Source organism: Cibotium barometz, chromosome 63 (assembly GCF_041138505.1).
Source record: "Cibotium barometz isolate CiBa-2024 chromosome 63, ASM4113850v1, whole genome shotgun sequence".
In the NCBI taxonomy this organism is placed as follows: domain Eukaryota; kingdom Viridiplantae; phylum Streptophyta; class Polypodiopsida; order Cyatheales; family Cibotiaceae; genus Cibotium; species Cibotium barometz.
Genome location: NC_141108.1, coordinates 13,238,820 through 13,260,610, shown reverse-complemented (window position 1 = coordinate 13,260,610; position 21,791 = coordinate 13,238,820). Strand labels below are relative to the sequence as shown.

The 21,791-nt window shown below is 36.6% G+C and overlaps 1 protein-coding gene across 1 annotated transcript; it reads right to left on the bottom strand.

Moving 5' to 3' along the window:
• Window positions 1-17,191: 17,191 nt before the first annotated feature.
• Window positions 17,192-21,552, bottom strand: LOC147603715 (glutathione S-transferase L3-like). Its single transcript, XM_086796293.1, has 10 exons — window positions 21,373-21,552; window positions 19,764-19,832; window positions 19,588-19,648; window positions 19,291-19,374; window positions 19,110-19,208; window positions 18,439-18,559; window positions 18,150-18,229; window positions 17,743-17,850; window positions 17,557-17,634; window positions 17,192-17,460 (listed from the first exon to the last, which is right to left on the bottom strand). The coding sequence occupies exons 1-10, from the start codon at window positions 21,381-21,383 to the stop codon at window positions 17,452-17,454; spliced, it is 720 nt and encodes a 239-aa protein (XP_086652419.1). The 5' UTR covers window positions 21,384-21,552; the 3' UTR covers window positions 17,192-17,451.
• Between the last annotated feature and the right edge of the window lie 239 nt (window positions 21,553-21,791).

Sequence of the window (21,791 nt, the reverse complement as noted above, 5' to 3'; positions counted from 1 at the left end):
TGCTTTTAAAGAAAGTGTGTTTTTAAGCTATTTTAAAGCTTTCTTACATTTTTGGAGGGAAGTTTTTTAGGTAACCCTCGTCTCAGTTACCTATTTTTCCCACAACAGTGTTTGGTGGAGACTCCAACACCGCTCTTCCACTGGTAGGTTCACTACAACATGAGGATAGTTCCATGCACATATAGGGGTTGTCCCCTCGCTTTGTATTGATATGGTATACGTATTTGTTAAATAGGTGTTTAACATGTGTAGAAGCGTCATTATGCATATTGGAGTTTTCTTCATTTTGTGAACTCAGTACAACGTGATGTGGGGGATTGAATGCATTGGATCTCTACCTATCGCATTGTAGTATTTTTTATCCAAGAGGTTTTCATAGTTAGTCATTTTTTTGAGAAGCCTGATCAGCCATCCGTCCAATTTTCTTATAGATGGGCAGACGAAGCGAACCGTGAGGGCCACCTCATCCAAAGATCCTAAACTAGCTCAGAAAGTTAGATCAGGCAAAAACATATCTAGCATGTCATCGATGAGAACCTAGAGGTACGAGCAGTGTAGGTCTGTTCTACAGTGTTGAGATATCGAGCTCAACTAGTGCTGCAGACATTGTGTGGGTGGTAGCTCCCACACTTATACCACTGGCATGGTTGGTGAGATTATGGTTAATATGCTACCTGGTGGATGACAAGCTGTGTGATAGCCACTTTGGAATTCTAGGGCTATGGCAAAGTTATAGCGCCAGCTCATATAGTCGGGTTCACACTATGGATTGACCATTGTATGTTATTGTAGGAGAGTACTTCCCCTTATAGTATGTACGCTTATCTTTTTAGTTGTATGGTTGTACAGAATACAAGAAGATAGAAGAAAATTCAGCCATCCATCTCTCTCTTGTGTCTTGCTCTCTCTTGTGTGTGTGTTTGCTTGCAAGGAACTCAAGCTCTCCCTCTCCCCCACATTGTATAAAAGCATGGTTCAAGCTAAGGATCTGAGCGGCAAGCAAAGGAAGCTATGAAGGCAAAGGAAGTGGTACACGGGTAAGAGCATCATCATCTCTTCCCCTTCTTGTTTAGGTATGACATCCCCTAGGTAGCTCCAAGAGCTACACATCTACATTTGAGGAGTTGTCTTCACAAGCATACAGGTGCCTATGAGGTGTGTAGCACTTTTTATTGCAATTTTGCTACCATAATCACATTTTGGGCATGTTTTGGTCTCCAATCGGTCACTACAAGGTGTTTTTCAACTATTTCAAAAAGTTTTAGTTGAAAAATATCTATGCTCGAAACTTCGTTATTGTAGTGTAGCAATACATTTTGGGAGTGCAGAAAATGTTTGCAGATGTATTGCTTATCTTGGGTATATGTATATGGTAACATCTGGTGACATACAAGTTGTGCTGAAGTACCACTACGGCCGCACTCAAAAGATATTGTTGTGTTACAGGTTACTTACAGAAATTATCTGTTTGCAAGTTTATGGTTGCTGCAGGTAAACATGTTTGATAGACTCCATTAGATTGTCATCAATGAGAAGCTAGACAATAACAACTTCCATGCTTGGAAGGTTAGATGACCAATTTTCTAATGTGGATAAAGGATTTTGGGACTATGTCGAAGGAGACAATGAGGAGTCTCCAGAGTTGCCTGAAGAGAATGTCACTCCAGTAGATGTAAAGGCATTCAAGGACTGGAATCAAGGTGCAAGGAAATTCATGTATTGGTTTTCAATCAAAATCATAGACACAGTTATGGGACACATACAGGATGCCAACACTCTAGAAATTGCATGGAAGGACTTGGTGCAAATGTTCTAGACCAACACAAAGGCAAGGAAACGACGGCTAAAACAAGAGATGCATACTGTGGGAGAAGAAAAGCATGTCTATTAATTAGTATGCTTTAAAGATCAATGGCATTATTGAATCCCTTGGGTCTATCAATGTATTGGTGGAATATGATGATTTAGTGAGCATCTGTCTGAATGGACTTGGCAAAAAGTACAAGCCATTCAAGACCTCCATTGCAATGAGGGAGAATGTTGCCCGCTTTTTCGGGACTTAGTGTCTATGCTAATCATAAAAGAAAAGTTTATGGTGGGTGAGGAATCTTCTTCACAAAGCAAGAATACATCAGAACTAGCCCTCTACTCTTCAGATAGAGGCAAAGGTAGAGGTCGTGGTCAAGGCCAAGGTGGTGGGTTGACATGAAAACCAAAATTATGGGACACCAGCAGTCTGATGACTCGCAGAGCAGCAGCAATACTGACAACCATACATAGGTGGAAGAGGCTAGTCTAGAGATAGGGGGAGCCAAAGGAGCCGAGCTAGTTGACAAAGAAATCAGAGTGCAAATAGCAAATAGTGCTATTATTGTGGCAAACCATGGCACATGGCAAGGGAATTCTTCAAAAAGCAGAATGACATTAAAAGTGGAAATTTGTAGCAAGGCAACTATGCATCGTCAAGTAAACATGATGGTGACAACAAAAGTGAGAAGTTGTTTATGGTGACGACAGAAGTGTGCAATTATTTATGGTGACGACAGAAGTGAGCAGTTATATATGGTGCAACACATGCTTAATTGTTTATGATGACGACAGAAGTGAGCAGTTGTTTATGATGCAACACATGCTCAATTGTTTATGGTGACGACAGAAGTGAGAAATTGTTTATGATGTAACACATGCTCATTTTCACAATAATAGGAGATGTGTCAAGATCTAAAGATATATGGTATGTGGATTCTTCAGCTTATCAGTCTTGGCATGTATACGGCATTTGTAGTTTCTACTATTTTCTGACTATGCAGTGAGTGGTCTTTGTTCTCATACTCGTTCACATGCATCCAAATTAGAGGTGGGCCCATGTTTGATTGTCTTCTCTATACCGCTTCTAATTTTTTGTTCTTGTCCTCTAGATCCTTTGCTTTTTGTTTCCAATTCATGGTTCTACAAATGCTGAGCACGAACAACTTCTACCAACTCATTGTATTCATTTTCTCCTTGATAGATAGTCAAGCATTTTAATTGCCTGATCTGAGCTTCCTTCATCATCAACATCCTTTGTGATGATATCCAAATGCTTTACACCTGACTAGCAAGTCTCCCTCTCACAAACATATTTGATCAAAGAAGTCAGGCCTGAAAATTTAGGTGGTTGTTGGGTCGAGGGATCAGGTGGGTAAATTGATTCTTCCACCCATATATCCACATGATTTCTCCCTAATTCCCTAACTTGTTGCATTACATAAGGGTTGAACTTAGAAACCTGTCTTCTCTTATAGAGAAGAGCATACTTAGTATCCAGATCCACATGTATAAATCGCTTCTTAGATTTTTTTTAAATGTTATACAAACCATAAAACAATACTGAAATTATAATTAACTTCTTTCTTTGCAAAAATATAAGTGTAGTAAAACATTATCATTAATTTCAGACACTTGCGTTTCAAATAACATAAAAATTAATGCCCTCTAAACATATCCATACCTCCATTGAGCACTGTAGAAACACTTATTGATGCCCTCTAAACATATCCATAAAAATTAATGCCCTCTAAACATATCCATACCTCCATTGAGCACTGTAGAAACACTTATTGATGCCCTTCTTGATGCAATAACACTTCCTAGCAGTAAAAGAATGGGGTATAGAAAATCAATGAAGGCAAATATGACTTTTTAGTTCCACCTGAAGGCACCAAAAAGTCAAATCTCTCTTCATTGTTGTCCATGCATAAATAGTATGTGAGGAAAGAGGAGATTCAGGTGAAAGCTTAGAGGCTTCCTTGAGAGATTGAAGATTTGAATAGAGGGAAATTCAAATGTAGAAGAGTGGCTATTGAATAAGGAAAAGTTACCCAATGACAACCACCATAACTTCATGAACATTCACTAGAATAGAACTTAAGCATGTTTATATGCACTGAAAAAGAAACTTTTCAAAATACTAAGTTTGCTTCAAGATATATTTGAGTTCATTTAAAAAAATGCCACTATTTCCAAACAATATCTTCAAATTCCACGTTGTACTTAAGTCAGAAATATAGTTGCATATAGTTATATATATTAGAAATATTCTTATACTTGTTTTCTTACTTTATAGAGTACTAGATTTTTACATTTATGAATTTTCACTCACAATGGTTAAAGTTACGTAGAATTTGAGCACATTAGAATAAAATAAGCATTGAATCTCTTTAGAAAATGTAAAAAAAGGTGAATTTAGATTCGAAAAGAGTCAAAGAGAGAGAAACCCAATATAATAATATTATTTTTGCACTTTTCCTAGATTCTCGGAAGAGAGAGAAAGCTTGAATTTCCCCTAATATATAGTCGAGTTTACACTATGATCGACTATTAAATGTTATTGTAGGAGAGTACTTTCCCTTATAGTATGTACTCTTATCTTTTTAAATGTATGGTTATAAAGAAGAAAATGCAGCCATCCATCTCTCTCTTTGTCTCGCTCTCTCTTGTTTCTATGTATGCATTGTGGCAGGGTTCAGCATTATGTTTCTTGTAGGAGGATTTCGAGGATTATCTTATTGAGTATTTCCAAGACAACTACATTCTATAGCTTTCCATGCACATAGAGTGATAGTGATGCCAAAGGACATGTACTCCCTATGGCTGCTTAGGATCAGGTATGGAAAATCCTAGAGTCGGTTCAACTCACTAACACAAAGATGAAAGGTATCCTAGAAATCCCTCCCCTGAGGGAAAGAGTTATTGTCTCATTGAAGAACAGAGGTAACTTATTCCCGTGACACATGGCTCAACACACAAAGGACCCATAACCAAGCCAGAAATATGGAGAGCATTAAAAGGGCGAAGAATGAAGCTGCCTGTCTAGAACTACATAAAGCCAATGTTAAAGCTTTGAGGTATATGAGGCCCTTCTAAGTTGTGAAGCTTCCGGTGGGAAACACTCCTCAATACTTCCCTTTCAACATGGAGGAGCTTGAGATTCTATCAAGAGTGCACAAGGAGGTCAACAAAAAGAGGTATGTAAGCTATTTTAAGGTTTTCTATGTCCATGTGATTGACTTTAATTTAAAGTGTTATGCTTTCTCAAAGTAATACGATGTAAATCATCTGTGCACCTTGGTTTTATCAAATCTCCCATGCAAAGCTCAGAACAAAGTATATGTTTTGAATTTCCTTATATTTGCGGTTCTAGTTTTAGAGGAGGCTTCCTACGGGGATCTATGTCCATGGTTTAGACATGTAATTTTGGACCAAGCCCGAATCTTTATAATGGCATACCATGAAAATTAAGTGTCATGTGACCTAAATTGTACTCTTGGAATTCTAACATAGATAGTAGACGTTACATCTTATACTATTTATTGACTTTTGTAGTGCACACTTAAGTTTGATTGTTATAGATAATGAGTAAAAGTGATGTTTTCTTGCCAATTCAACTGCATAATTTCATGGCAACATGAGGCAGTAAGTCCACATGATCATTTTTTATATAGCTAAGAAAGTGTGTAAGTGTGTGTGTGTGTGTGTGTGTGTGTGTGTGTGTGTGTGAGAGAGAGAGAGAGAGAGAGAGAGAGAGAGAGAGAACTCTTAGTAATGACAATTGAGAAATGGTGTGAAAATCTATTAGAAAGTTACTAGCTAGTATGGAGGTCCTCGCCTAGGAGGCGATTTTAGAGGAAACAAAGATCATTAGATGCAGAGTCCCGTAGCAACATGATGGCTTTAGCTATGGTTGGAGAGTGTGCTACAACACCATGTTTCTACTACACTTAACCCCAGGACTACCCTTAGAAAATGTAAGCATGCAATTCTTCTTTTAATGATATCGTGATTTCCTTATGCATTCACTCTCAGAGCACATATGTAATTTTTCATTCGGGTAAAATCCACAATTAGCGCAATATACAGATTTAGATATACGACTATTCAGGGCCACAAGAGTTGAAAATCTAATATTGAGCAACAATAGCTTGATGTGCCATATGTGTTTATAACCCCTCCACAATGGCCACAACCAATGGCACTATCACCATAGCAGTATCCACAAATGTCTCAACAAGGGGTGAATCCACCTTGGAGATTTCTCATCCCCTAAGAGGGAGTATGCATCACTATCTGGTCGTGAAAAGCAAGAGCATGCTCGTAAACAACAAGAGGAATAACAAGCTTCCCCTCCCCAACAACATTCTCCACCAACAGCCTACTAGTTAACTAGAATCTCACTAGAATTCACATGTTTAGAACAATTCTCTGATGCAATGTGCAAATACAATATATTGGATAATGTAAGAAGGCATTGATCTTTGTATTAAATACTTTCGACATGTATAAAATTTTGTCATGATTGATGTTGACAAGGCATTTATGTATCTTCATGTTAGTCGGTAGCAACTTCATGGTAATGTCTTTACATGAAATGGTCCTTTTGTTTCTCCATAGTACCTATATGCAAAATTCAAAGTAATTTATGTAAGTAATAGTCAGTATGGCTTCATGTTGAAATCTAGACCCTTTCAAGGTAGTGGAGCAGGGATACCTGGGATGTGTTATTGCCATTGAAGTAAATAAAAAGGAAAACCAGATGCAAGAAGAGAGCTAAGCTAAAATGCAAAAGGAATAAAGAAGAAGAGATAACCTCCAAAACGTGTGAAATTTTGAGGGAAGACGATTCATTAAATGAGATTAGAACCTTGAAGAGAATGTTTCAAAAATTTAGAGGGAAGAAAGAACTACACAACATATAGACCAAAGATAAATCTTGAAATTTTATTATAGATGGAAAGGTTATAATCTCAAGGTAATTCCACTACCTCTAGGATATGTGGTTCGATAATACAAACAAAGTAGGTTTTGGAAACTTCACTCCTACTTCTGATTTTTCTACCATCTAACTCAAAGTAGAAATCACTTAGTGCATCACTACACAACATCAATTGGATCTCTTGTCTAAGAAAGGCCAATACCAATGACTTTCTAGATTGATCACTAAAATAGGTCTCAACCTTGTGATTGGATTACAATATCTTTGGTGGAAGAGTGAGTTCCATCATGCATTCCTTGATCCAAGATTTTCTAGACGCCTCTCCACAGTTTTGCCATCTTCTATAACGAAATCGCATGCATAACGTTTGCCTCCCAATAAAATACATGGTCATATACACAACCAATGCTATAAATTAGGCTATCACGCTAACAAAATTTGCTAGAGAATGGTGGTAGTGGAATAGACTCTGGTCTATTAACATTATCTTTGCATTAGCCAAAACATACATGGAATTGTAAAAGAAGATTCCATGTACTGCTCTGCTAAATGGATGGGTGGGTTGTTATATAGCAATGTGCTTATCTCCATGTGGAAGACATTGATTCTTCCACTAATACGCTCTGCATTATGCCCCTCTTGCACATTCAATAGATATAAAGCTGTAAGAAAATTTTAATGCTTAGCTATAAAGCACAAAACAATTAGCTATCTTACTAGTCTTACTATTTGTATTAGATCTTATACTTTCATCGTGGTGATGTAGCATTATGTCCTTGTGCATATAAACATATTGCACAAGGACCTCTATTATGCCATTTGGTCTCCTGTAAAACTCCAGGATCCTACCTTTCCAATGCTTGTTAGTATCACCAATGTCTTTTCGTTCTGCCTTAAATACTCCTTGAGTGCTGGGTCTCAATCCATTCTAACTTCCTGAACCAGTGAGAGGGATCCATCTACTCTATACATCCTTCCTATTGAAAATATCCACACTTTCAATGCTACAGATGTGTTTTCTCCTAGAGATCATCTACAAAGGGAGAACAGAAAATTATTACCATTTCAATGGAATTAACAATCTAAATAACTAAAATAAAACTATAAAAATTTGTTGTGAACCATACCTTGCACTTGATTTTTCTTGTAGTCAAGTTGATAAATAACCTTGTAATTTTTCACAAATGACATCATGGTCAATAAGGTTCCATAACAAACAAAATAAAATCACAAAGAAATCATGATTAGAAAACATAGCTCAAAGAAGTTTACCAAACTATTAAGATGGAAGATAAAAGAGACTAAGAGAATTCTCATACAGTAAATTTCTGCAAGAGAAGAAGATGAGATAAAACATATATGGCGAAAATGAGTGATGCATAGGAGAGGCGGGAAACAAAAAGAACAAAGTTCAAGTTGTGGAGAAAGTGAAAATATTTTTGGTTTTTTTCAAACACAACTAAAACTCGGGTTTCTTCTAGTCTCGACTAGTTTTCAATCAATATGGCCCCTTTTCCTAAGATTCCTTCTGACATATGTTGTTTTGAAAGTTTGGTATGTTGAGAAAACGTGGTGCTCATGCTAGATCAAGTGTGTGGAGAGGAGAGACTCACAAAGTACAAGAACAATATCTTGCTTATTAAGTTGTTTATGAATACAACTAGGCCTTGCTCAATACAAAATGCCTCATAGCTCCACCTTTAAATAGGTGAGCAAGTGGACCTTAAGTCCATTCACACTCACACCCTTCTCTCACCCTTCTACATAACCTTAGTCTCTTAATACCCCCCTCAATACCAACTATGAAAGAATGGAATGGTGGTATTGGACATAGGATGCCATTATAATATTAGGCATACAAGGTTTGGAATATAGGTGTGATTATCTAGGATTTACAAGTATGTTCCTAGAGCCTTATAGAGGCTAATACAATGATGCCATCTAAGTCTTTATTTGTTGTCGATGAAGATGTACACCTCAATGATGGTGCACCCCACTCTTTGTGTTTGCTTGTTGACTTTAGACATACATGCCATTGCTTCCACACATGCTTTCCACCTTGACCATTCTCACACAATGATCAAAACAAGGCTGCCACCCTTGCTTAAGTGGTTTGCTTATAGATGTTGCTTCAACATGCTTGATGCGTCCTTTAATACCATACCTCCTCCATTGGCAATGAGGTAGATTTAAATGGGAAAGGGAAAGGGAGGGTCTTACCACTTGCCTTATGAATTGGTCAAGGGCAGTGTCTACTCCACAATTACAATAACTTTTGTGCATGTTGGTTACATGATATCCATTAGGGTTTGAAAATACAAGCTTAATGAAAGTGAGTAATTGGTTGAGGTAAATGCTCAAACCAATACAAGCTTAATGAAAGTGAGTAATTGGTTGAGGTAAATGCTCAAACCAATAAGGTTCATCATCCTTGGCTCAAGAAGGAGAGGGCATGGCTCATAATGTTGCCAATGCCTCTTACAAAAACAATGCCAAAAGATGCTTAAAATCATGACAAACAACAAGGTAGAGCACTTAGGATTGCTATGCTCAACCTTACAACTCATCTTAAATGATGAAAATGTTGAATATGCAGTGGAATAACATGCCTTGGGCTTGGAAAATGAGAGCATACGGCTTAGAACATGCCTATGCCTCTTACAAACAAGGGCCTCAAGGATAATACACAATAACATTGAAGATGAACACTTAGTGTACATGTGTTCAGCTTTAAACCACTCAAATATTGAGTTTGTTGCATACGGCTTAGAACATGCCTATGCCTCTTACAAACAAGGGCTTGGAAAATGAGAGCATACGGCTTAGAACATGCCTATGCCTCTTACAAACAAGGGCCTCAAGGATAATACACAATAACATTAAAGATGAACACTTAGTGTACATGTGTTCAGCTTTAAACCACTCAAATATTGAGTTTGTTGATGAAAAAACCAGAAATCTTCAACCTCTTTGGCTTATGGGATGAAGACAATGGTTCATGGTTGCACCATTTCTCAATGGAAGAAACGGGTTGACGATGAAGACTTGTAATGTGGCACTTATGGTGTGTGCCCGGCCTCCAATGTTGATGAAGAAGAGCCTCCTTAGTGTTAAAGACCTCCTCCTTTGATGGTTAAGACCACATTAGTGTTAAGCAACACTTTGTTTGATGATTAATATCACCATTAGTGTGTAGAAAACACAATTAGTACTTAAGAGCACATTTTTAGTATCTAATGATACTTATTTTGGTGATTAGTTCACTATTAGTGTTTAATAACACTATTAGTGTTTAAGAACACTTTTTCTTTTCTGGGTTATCAGATTAATTAGTGTTAAACAACACAATTAGTGCTTAAAAGCACACTTTGAAAGCTTTGAAAGCTTGAAAGTTGATGTTGAAGTTGAAAGTTGATGTTGATGTTGAAGCTTGTTGAGCATGAGGCTTATGGATACCTCATGTGAATGGAAACTCTACAAAATCAAGAGAAAACTCAGCAACAAACATTCACTACATCACTTGAGTGATTAGAGCAAGGGAGTAGGTGATTAGGGCAAGAAAAAATTCACTTTGAAGCTTTAATGGAAAGCTTGAAGAAGAAAGTGAAAAAGGCGCCTGGTCTTTTGCTTCTAGTCGGCGCATCCGTGGATGGAATGAGCTTATATTAGAGCTGTAGAGTCCTCACTTAATGGGCTACTAAAGCCCTCAAACACCATCCCTTATGGTGGCTCACAAGCATGCAATTGCTGCAGCAGGCGACGCACACAGTCAGCAATGCCGCAGCAACGCAGAGAGGAATCACACAATTACCCGTACGAAATGATGCGCCCGGAGTCTACTACACTTCATTAGTTGAAATCTCTAAGAGATCTTGCCTCTACACGCTGCTGGAAGTCCTCCACCATGAGAGGGTTGAGCTCCACACAAGAAGAGATAAGGAAAAGTGAAGATTTTTGACCTATTCTACACACCACGAGAGTCCTAATCAGCCTAGGCTCTAGATACCATGTTGAGAAAACGTGGTGCTCATGCTAGATCAAGTGTGTGGAGAGGAGAGACTCACAAAGTACAAGAAGAATAACTTGCTTATTAAGTTGTTTATGAATACAACTAGGCCTTGCTCAATACAAAATGCCTCATAGCTCCACCTTTAAATAGGTGAGCAAGTGGACCTTAAGTCCATTCACACTCACACCCTTCTTTCACCCTTCTACATAACCTTAGTCTCTTAATATGGTAGATGGTATAGGCCTGACATCCTTCTATTTTTTTATTTTTATGCTAATATGTTTATTCCTCTTTTTTGAGCTCGAATTTGTGGAGCCCAATCTGACAAAAAAGATCCATGTTACATGGATCTAGAATCCAATTTCTCTCATTGGTTGGCCTTATATCTTTTTAATGGGCTCCAAAAGGACCCATTTGGAGTCCAAATTTTCCCTAATGTACTATGTTAGTTGGTGTGAACACTCTCTATGGGTGTGAACAACCCTTACTAAAATCTAGGTCAGAAGATAAGGATTGATACCTATAAAAGCATGTACTTGGTGAGGATCTCTAATTACAAGAGTATTATTTGAGTTTGCAACATATTCTCTTGTTCTTGCTATTACATCTCTCTCTCTCTCTCTCTCTCTCTCTCTCTCTCTCTCTCTGGCTTGAACCTCCAATTGTCCTTGCACATGCATCATTTTGGCACCATGGATTCCTTCAGGGTATCAGAGACACCTTAGCCACATCTCCTCTATGTATTTTTCATCAGAGCTACCACCATCATCTTGCCATGCTACATTTTTTCCCATATGAAGCGTTATGTTTTTCTCATGTTATGCTACATTTTTTTCCCATATGAAGTGCTATGTTTTTCTCTTCACTTTGTTAGATTTTGGCAACCATATGATGCGATTACCATTCATAATATCCTTGTTGTTGTGCATTGATATCTTTGGATATTAAGCATCACCATGACTCTTGGAGCCTTATGGCTTTCAACCTAGGCTTATGGAAGGTTGTTTCCATCCTTTGGTGAAAGGCTAAATCACTTAAGCATTATGCATGATTTCTTGCTAATTTAATTAGCATAATGATTGACCCAAATATCAGCTTATGATGATCACTCCATTTCATAATCCTTAAGTGTCAACACTTGAATAGTGTGCACTGATTTTCATATAGGTTTATCATTACCATTCCCAATAAGTTTTTGTCCTTGGGAGGATGTGTAATCTATTATTGGCTCAAGGGCCTATTTTATTTTAGCTATAAGTTTACACAAACCTTAGAAGGTTTGAGAACAATGGTTAGTACTCTATTATTGGCTCAGGGGAGAGGACATAGATTATTTACATGTGCAAAGGTCCAAATATGGATATGTAATCTATTATTGGCTCAATGGCCGATTTGTTTGGAAATACATTAAAAATGCCCAGGTCGAGAAGAGAGCCACTCACGTTTTTAGGGGGGAGGGGAGGGGAGACTGCACCAAATGCTTTTGCCTTTGATATTTCCTACCTTGTCTATGGTTTTGATACCTTGTCTATGCTTGTTTATTGTATGCCTTCTTGTTAATATTTAATTTGAGTTTACTTAGAGAAAATAACCTTACACCATAATCTTTCTTCTTTAAGAAGAAGTTTCTCCATTGCCGGGTACAATTGGTACATTTACACATAAATAACCATTGTCCTAAAACCTTCTAAGGTTTATAAAAACTAAAGAATTCAACTTATACACACATACACAGCAATAATGTTGGGCTATGTAAATAGCATATCAACTACATACTCTAATGCTATCGTATGGTCACAAAATATTATACTTGATATTTAGATCTCACCCTTCACACCACCACCCAATCCATCATCCATGTGACACCTCAATCAGTACCCTCGCATAGCTCATAACCTAAAACTCACAAACCCACATCAGTTAAATAATCAATTGAAGTCATATTAATCAATCCCAATGAGATCATGAGAAATATGCATAACATGATAAAATACAATACCAAATAAATTACCAAAATGTTAGCATAAACACCATGGGATTCCACCCACCATGGAAATCCATCCACCATTAAAAGTGATCATTTAGTCGGTATCAAAGTAAAATAGGCACAATTCATATACGGGCGTCCCCATCAAGAACTAAAAATATAATGTCCCTAATAAACTTATGGAAAGACAGTTTGTAGCATACATCTTGCTTGAGTTACAACTATCCTCAATTGGCATAGTTATATGAGTGGATGACTTCATGTTGAATATGGAAGACACGACGTTGTATTTCAAAAGATAGGTATCCTCGAAATCCAATCAAGTAATTGTATGTGTCCCACACCACTAGATTAACTCCATATAAAAGATTTGTTAAGAATATATTTTTGAGACGAAAGGATCAGTTCCCTCTAAAACTTATATCCCGACATAAATTTTCATTACCTTAAAACTAATGACAAATATAAATTATAAATTTGTTACTAAAAAAATTCAATTAAAAACAATTTTGAAAATAAATACAATCAAAGTCTACTAAAATGAAGGCCTCTTATCAGATCATAGATCTATAAATCTCCTTTTTAAACTCTTGTAAATACTTATCTTGCCAATGTCTGTGGATTTGCTTGATAGGGTTGAGATAACTTTTAACTCAAATTTTTTTTTCTTTGGATATGATGAATGTTAGCACTTCAATTCAAAAATTATAAATTATCTCTAAGTTTTTATGATTCTTGAATTTCTAAACTTTTTCTATTCTTGCAAAATTAAGAGTCTAGATGCTTTTATGTTGAATTTGAACTTCAGAAATAATCAATATTTGACAAGGGTAATAATCTTGTATATATTTTTCTCAAAATTTGTTAAATGAATCTTGTAACTTTTCCCAACTAGCCTTAGAGGGAGCACCTAGTGGGGGTTTGAGTCGAGGTCCCAAGACAAACACTTCACCACTTGAGCTACCACCTCATTGGCGAGTCTTGGACCTTTTATGCTAGCGTTCATACTAAATTGTAAGTTGTCAAACTTTAATGTTTCTAATACTTCTGTAAATGAATTTGGAAGTCTTGGACTTAAAAATTTTGTTTTAGGTCAACTTTTTGAAATCTTGGCCAACTTAACCTTGTCTCAAATTAATAATAACCGAAATGAAAGGTTTTGATATATTGTCTTTTCTTTGTCTCAAAAATTCGGTACAGTCGAATGCATATAGTACTAAAAATCATAGGTAAATATGTATTCTTAAGTGTCTCTCTATACTACACCATTCTTGTCACAAAGTTTGACTACTCTTGGAATTGAATATACTTCTTGGCTTAAAATATTACTAAAACTTGAGCTCACGAGACAAAATAAAAGTTGTCCCTATCACTTGGTCATCACACTTATCGTATAAACTACCTTTTTTTTCCCCTCTCTTTCACTTGCCATTTTACAAATCAAAGAATGTCAAATTGTCTTGTCTCTTATCAATAAAATAGAGTTTTTAAACTTAGATCTTTCCTACTGCTTCTATAGAATTTGCACACTTGAGTAATTTGACCTAAGTCTTATTCTTGGTATATTGTTCCTTAGGAATTCACTTGCTCTAGAGTCTTGATATAGATGCAGTGAATATAAACTTGCTCAGTCTTTATCTTAATCTGCGAGTCAAAAAATACCTTTCTTATGCGCTCCAACTTTGAATCTTTGACTACCAATATCTAGAAAATACATTTCTTATGCATATGCACTCCAACTTTGAATCTTTGACTACCAATATCTAGCCTTGGGTCTTAATCTTCTTCTTTGTCAAATAATGTCTAGAAAAATATCCTTGCTTTACAACACCTGTTTAACATGTTGATTGGGTTCTCTATTGTTAGTCAGACCTAGTTTATCAAGTTTCATAACATTTTCATCTTTCTTTGATCTATTTTTTCTTCTTCTAGACAAACTTCGCAAGATTTGCTTTTCAAAATCCTGTTATATGACTCTCATTCTTTATATGAAGAGAATCAAGTTGGTCTTAAACAATAGGGCATTGTGGAATTTCACCCATATCTAAAATGTAAGAGAGATATTAGTAAGAGCATAAAATATATTTCTTGTCTTCCAAGAGATTTTGAAAATGACAAAAGACGTCATAACTTGAATTCATTTCTTTGTCAAAAAGCCAGAATTGGGTTAGTAGACATTGATATTTTTTTCAAAAAAATTTGGGAACGATAAAATCACAAGGATTTTGTTCAAACAAAAAGAAACAAAGTTTTGACTTATGGAAAAGTAGTGCAAGTTATCACATAAGCTTAATTAAGAAGCTTTTCTTTTACACTAATACATGCGCGCAGCACCACCCAGCCCACCATCAAGAAAGCTTTACATAATTAACAAACAACAACATGGTTTTTTTTGCATATTAGAGGCCTAAATGATACCAATAATCATCTCCAAGTTGCAGATCTTGAAAAGATTAGGTGTAGCAAATTCTGTTATTGACAATGAGAGGCACCGTTTTGTGATATGATTCCCCAATTCCCCATTTAGATGAAGCTTACAAAGGCTCTTAAGCTTTACACTATGCTTTCAAGAGTCTTATTTTCAAGTTGAATTTTCTTAGCTATAATTGCAATAACATCGGGCTATGCAAATAGCATATCAATCAAATACTCTAATGTCATCACATGTTCACAAAATATTATATTTGATATTTAGATCTCACCCTTCACACCACCACCCAATCCATCATCCATGCAACACCGCAATTTGTACCCTCGAATTGTGTGACACCTTTTGGTACCCTTGCACATCTCATAGCTTAAAACTCAATAATATAACCCATGTCAGTTTGACAATCAATTGAGGTCACATCAATCAATCCCAACAAGATCATGAGAAATATGCACAACATGATAAAAATACAAAATCAAATAATCAAAATGTCAGCATAAACACATGGGAGTCCACCCACTCATGGAAACCCATCCACCACTAATCAATTAGCTGGTATCAAAGTAAAATATACACAATTCATAAACGAGCGCCCTTGTCAAAAACTAAAAATATAATTTCCCAATTGGATAGACAATTCATAACATATGATTGAGTATTCTCGTTCCTATTATGTTTGAGCCATGGGTTCTTTACCTGAGAAGTTCCCAAAATTTGAATATTTTATAGTCATGGGTTCTCTATTCATGAAGTTTTCCAAAATTAGAATATTTTGTGTTTCTTTTTGTAATGCTCCATCATTCCCTCTTTACCATGCTTATAGCAAGGGGGGATTGTTTTGGTATGCTGATGTAGGTTATCATTATCTCCCCAAAATACCACTTTCTCCTTTTCATGGCAAATTAACATTACCTCTCTAAAGATAAAAATATCATAACCACACAATGATTTATATATTTATGTCTTCAACTACTTTCTATTGTGTTATATTATATATCTTCTCATTGATAAGTTACTTAATTATCACTCGCTTTTATTCTTAGCTTTCAAGTGTTTACTTTAACATAAAGAGATTAACGTAGTTGTAATTTCACCTAGTTATATATATAACTTAATTTAATATAAGCTAGTTAAGTAGCTTCATGTAATTATACTCACCTAATGATATCATAGTAGCAATCATAAAACTCATGATATTGTATCATCTAATTTTAAAGTAGGACATCACCTAATCACATCTTTTCTAATAAAGATATTCATCCATCGAAAAAAATACTAAATTGAAATTATAATGACTAATTGCGTGTCAAGGACAAAGCAATGAGCAAAAGTAAGTGATGAAAGCAAACAAAGCATGATACCCAAATTACTGACAAGATCAAAATACATTAAAACTATTAAAGCAAAAACAATGAGCATATAAGTAGCTTGAAGCCTCGTCATAAACTCAATTATAAAATCAACACACTACTAAGACCAACTTGCCATTGAAGACAATCGTAGTGCATAAGCTTTAAAAAATATGCCTTCACATCAAAGCCCATCAATGACAAAAGTATCTAACTAGTCCTTCAAAAGCAACATATAGTGCCTCGCCATTTCACATTGGCTAACAATATGCCCATGCCCCAAATCTATGCTCAAAGGACCCAAGGTCTATACACCAAAGCCCAAACCCATACATATGCATGTGCATATATAATTGCTTCATTACACAGAGCGAGATTAACCTAGTTGTAATTTCACCTAATTATGTATATAACTTAATAATTAATATAGGGTAGTTACGTAGATTCATATATAATCATATATGTAGCATAGTAGCATAGTCATAAAACTCATGATATCATCTAATTCTTAATATGTGAAGTAAGGCATCACCTAATAAGCTTACCAACGCTCTCAAATAACCTTACTGCTTCACAACCATTCCAGCACACACTCAAAACACTCTCTTCAAACCCTCCATCAAGATCACAAGAAGACATTAAAATAAGTGATTACCAGAAGAAATTAGTCCAATCACTCAACCAAAACCTTAAATAAAAAGGGGTGTGATTACAGGATTAAGATATTTAGCCTGTAGCTCAACCACAACACACTCTCTTGCACTAATTATCCTATGACTCTCCTTCAATTACTAGCATAATAATAGACTCTGTACGATTGGAGTCATGCCCAAGTCTCTCTCCCCTGCATAGCAACTACATTTGTAAGTATCCTATGACTCTTTTTATTGCTAGCATTTTGTCTGATTGGAGTCATGTCCAAGTCTATCTCCCCTGCATACACAACAAATGTGATTTTCTGCATTAGTTAACTACAACTCACAACCACAAGTAAAGTTGTATATGACGAGACCTTGTATAAAATCTCACCATATGTTTCTTGAGCCCCTCTATAAGAGCTTTTGGCTCGAATTTTGTGCTTGTGTAGGCATCCACTGTGTTGATAGCCTGGCAGTAAAAACAAAGGAGAATTTAGGCGCGCACACAAGACCCTCGTTAAAACATTGTGACTACACAGAAAGAAAGTAATACCCAATGTTTTTTTGTTAAACTCACCTCAAACCATTTAGAAAGCTTGGGTCGCCCTTCGTATATATTATAGTTCAGCAGGTCTACTGACAAGGGTTCAAATCTTTCAACAAAAGGAGCGTAAGCAAAATCAACCTGCACATTTTAAAGAATGTAAAAGATTACACGATGCATGATACAATTATTTCAAACCATTTGTGTACATGCTACATTACAGAAGGCTTCACTACCTCTTCACTTCAAAACTGTCATAATTGTGACACATTTAACTGCACATGTAGATATCAATTCATGCTCGGGGATGGAGTAACAGGAGGAGTGGGAGGGTATATTCCATAACCACTCCTTTCACATAATCTGCTATCCACTAATTTACCAAAATATGATTCAAGTTCACATCATGTCATGCCAACACGCAATGACAGAAGCCATACCGCACTAATTTGACCAAGGAAATATGGCCCTTCATCGCAAAACTTGCCAAGAGCAGTTTCCAAATAATCCAAAAGAGGGCCTGCCATTAATGCAAAACCCTTGATTATTCATCTAAAAGAGAACAGCACTTCATATCACTCAATGAGTTGAATATATGCCAGACATACTATGTTGTATGAGCCAAGAGAAAACTACTTGCTTTTCATCACCAAACCAACCTATCAAAATTTTCTCGATTTTCTAGATAAAACATCGTTATATATAACTACTTAAAACACAGAGACACACCAAGCTTTTCCTCAGCATAAGCCTTGTCACCCTCCTTATTTCTGAAAGCTCCAAAAAATCCCATGACAAACTGATTTGAGAACTTCCAAAGATCTTTTGTTGCCTCCTCCTTTGCAGATCCCTGCATAAAATCCCTCCAACATTAGTACTGTTTTGAAATTTCAAAACAGGGCTCAACATAATCCGTCATCTATCATCATCACACAATTGACACTTTATAGTATCAAGAATGTTCTTTGAGATGACAATGATATTTTAGATAAGGTGTGTTGACATATCCATTGGGTAATATCCACACAAGTGCTGCCATTGTTTGAAGTATGCATCAGTAAAGATTTAACTTCGAAGACATGAATCATAAACTTGATCATTTGGAAAGGCTTTCCACTGATACATTACAGAGATTTTGTGTGCATGTGCAAAAAAACAGAATGATGCGGTCAAAGGAGTGGAATGAAGGAAACAACGATCTGTGTGGGCATGCGTGTACACTTGCATTTAGAAAGGTCATGAATGGATTAAGAAATTACTACCAAGGTGCTTTTTACAAAAGGGAAGAGGAAAGACGCTTCATATCTATTTCGATGTTTTCGAGCAGTTGTGGCAAGATCAAGCTCTTTTACAATGCAAAAGTATGACACAAAACAAGATTTTTTGCATGCTTTGAATACCTTAGGGAAGATAGAAGGCCCTTCAAAATTTTGATCGATATATTCAAGCAAGTCCAAGCTTTCCCCCGTCACGTTGCCATTATGTTCCAAGGATGGGACCTGTCCAAAGACATCCAATTCTCGCATGAACTAATCTGTATTATCTCCAAAAAAGCTGAACTATGTTCAGGAGTTAACATACCTTGCCAATTGGGTAAACCTTTTCAAGATACCATTTCGGTTTGTCAGCGAGATCGATTGCAACAAGCTCAATGTTGTCCAGACCCTGCATAGCATGCACAAAATGGAAAGCATTTTTACATGTATGTATACAAGGAGTTCCTCTCAATTTATACAAGTATAAATGGTCCTGCAAACATGAATGCAAATGTGTTGATACACGCCGAATGCCATCATTTACATGATCTAGCAACATGATTAGACTAATGCCAAATAATTAAGACAAGCGCTTCAAACATCAGTAAGCCAGCTAATTCACCTTGAAATTCCTGGCAATCCAAGGCCTTTGTGCAAAAGGGCAAGTCAAACTTATGTATAACCTGCATGAATTTAGAGGAAATTACCAGTTGGTTACGCTATCTGAGGCTTAACCAATCGAGCTTCTTAAAGAGATGCTAAACTGTTATCAAATATAATTCATCACATTAAATGTACCTGCTCGTTCCATCAAATAGATTAGGTGGGGCAGAAGTCGAGTCAAGAACAGGCAGATTCGGCTGAGCTCTGCTAAAAAAATTTATAAAAAAAGATATTTAAAAAAAAAAGTCATGGCATCAAAGTAAAAGAATGTATGGGCCATCTTGTGATCACATGTTTGTTAACGATTCCAACGTGGCCAAACAAATTAGACCAAAAGTAATGCTGTGTTTCATGTTTAGTCTTTTTACATCCTTCTGCATTTATCCATGCAGATAAAACTATTTGTGTAATGCAGGTTTGTGAATGACTCATAATTGCCCACCAAGAATCACATGAAATTTGTGAGCATATAGAAATAGGGCCCCTTCACACACTCTCCATGGGACAAGAAAAGACCAAAATCTCCACCACCCCTTTGTACAGTATTGAGCATTCTTGCCCATGCAACATGTGCTAAACATTGATTGTTCCAAACTGAGGCTGGGGACACAAGCTTCTAGCCAGAAACTATGACCCAGTGGTAGGAGGTCCACCATCATGCCAGCATAGTAGTTAGGAGGTTGTTTGAAACGGGTTTCCTAAAAGTTTCTGCGTTTGAAAGGGGTTTCATAAAATCAGCTCAAAGTTCCCTACAAGTTTCCTGCCTACAGGTTTTTGCATGTACAAAATTTCAAATGTATACTATATAAAATATGTAAAAATAACACTAAATACATAGAATACATGGAAACATCAATTTGAAGCCTTCAATCTTTGAATCACAAATAACAAAAACCATATAATCATGCATCATCAATGTCAAATGATCATGATTCAAAGACCATGGTTCGCTATTCATAATCCATGATCCAATCATCCATCATTCCATGCCACAAAAAAAAAAAAACCATACATGACACTACATAGGTTAAAACTTATAAGTTTGAAGTGTTCATCTCACATGAATCATGATGAATCAACAGTCATGGCCCAATGCCCATAAACAATACAAAATAAATCAGCCCTAACGAGGGAAAGCGGCACATGGAAACTAGAAGAAACTTTATCAAAAGAGTCGCACAGATTTCAACGTTAGATTTGCGGCCAAAAAAAAAAAAAGGTCATCCACGTTTTCCTTCCCTATAGGAAACGTGTTTCCTAACTACTATGCATGCCAGGAGGTTGACATATCCATGGGTTGTAATTACAGGCTTCCAGGCAGACACTGTGACCCATCATGCCAAATTTTCAGCGTGGAGAGCGCTTGTGCACCCATCACGATCATATCATCTCACACAAATTAACATAGGGTTTTTTCTTTTTCTTTTGGAAATCTCTGTGAAGTAAAGATTGCTCAACAAATCTCGTGAGAGAGATGTTATCCGTGCACATGGGCTACACATCAGCAGAGGTTTCCCTGCAGGTCGAAGAAAACCAAAGGATTTGCGAAGGACCCAAAATGGGTCGTACAAAACCAAAGAATTTGAAGCCTGGGTTTTCTTGATCAGCTATGCACTGAGGTGGACACACGGGAGTACGAGCGTGCGTACGGTGTCTGTGTGCGTGCGTGTGTGTTTGTGAGAGAGACAGACAGACATAGGCAGAGACAGAGACAGAGAGAGAGAGAGAGAGAGAGAGAGCATACACTGCTGCCATGGTTCAAATAGCTTGAAGATTTGTGGAGCTTGAGGTCTCTGCAAAAACAACAGGCAGCAGAAAACCCTAAAATAGTAGTCGCCTTTACGCTGTATTGCAATGGAGTGTACTGTGATGAGTGGAAGTGAATACTCAGAGAAAGTTGCTGAGGGTTTGTGTAATGATTGCCGTCGGAGCTCACAGGGTGTTTATAGTTCACAGGCTCGGAAACCGAGCCTGCTCCTTACAGATAAATGAGGCTCGGGCTCCAAGCCTTTCTTACCCGAGCCTGCACCTGACCGCCTTATTGAAATGTTTTTGGCGTCACCCATGACAACTGAGAGAGAGAAAAAGGCAAATATAAATTATTTTAAATCTCGCATTACAATATATATATATATATATATATATATTATTTTCCACATTTTT

Excerpts from the sequence above, each read along its gene's own strand:
- LOC147603715 (XM_086796293.1), bottom strand. Across the intron at positions 19,375-19,587 it reads GGATTGCCAGGAATTTCAAG|GGTCTGGACAACATTGAGCT; the intron begins GTGAATTAGCTG and ends CATGCTATGCAG. Across the intron at positions 18,560-19,109 it reads GGCCTTCTATCTTCCCTAAG|GGATCTGCAAAGGAGGAGGC; the intron begins GTATTCAAAGCA and ends GATTTTATGCAG.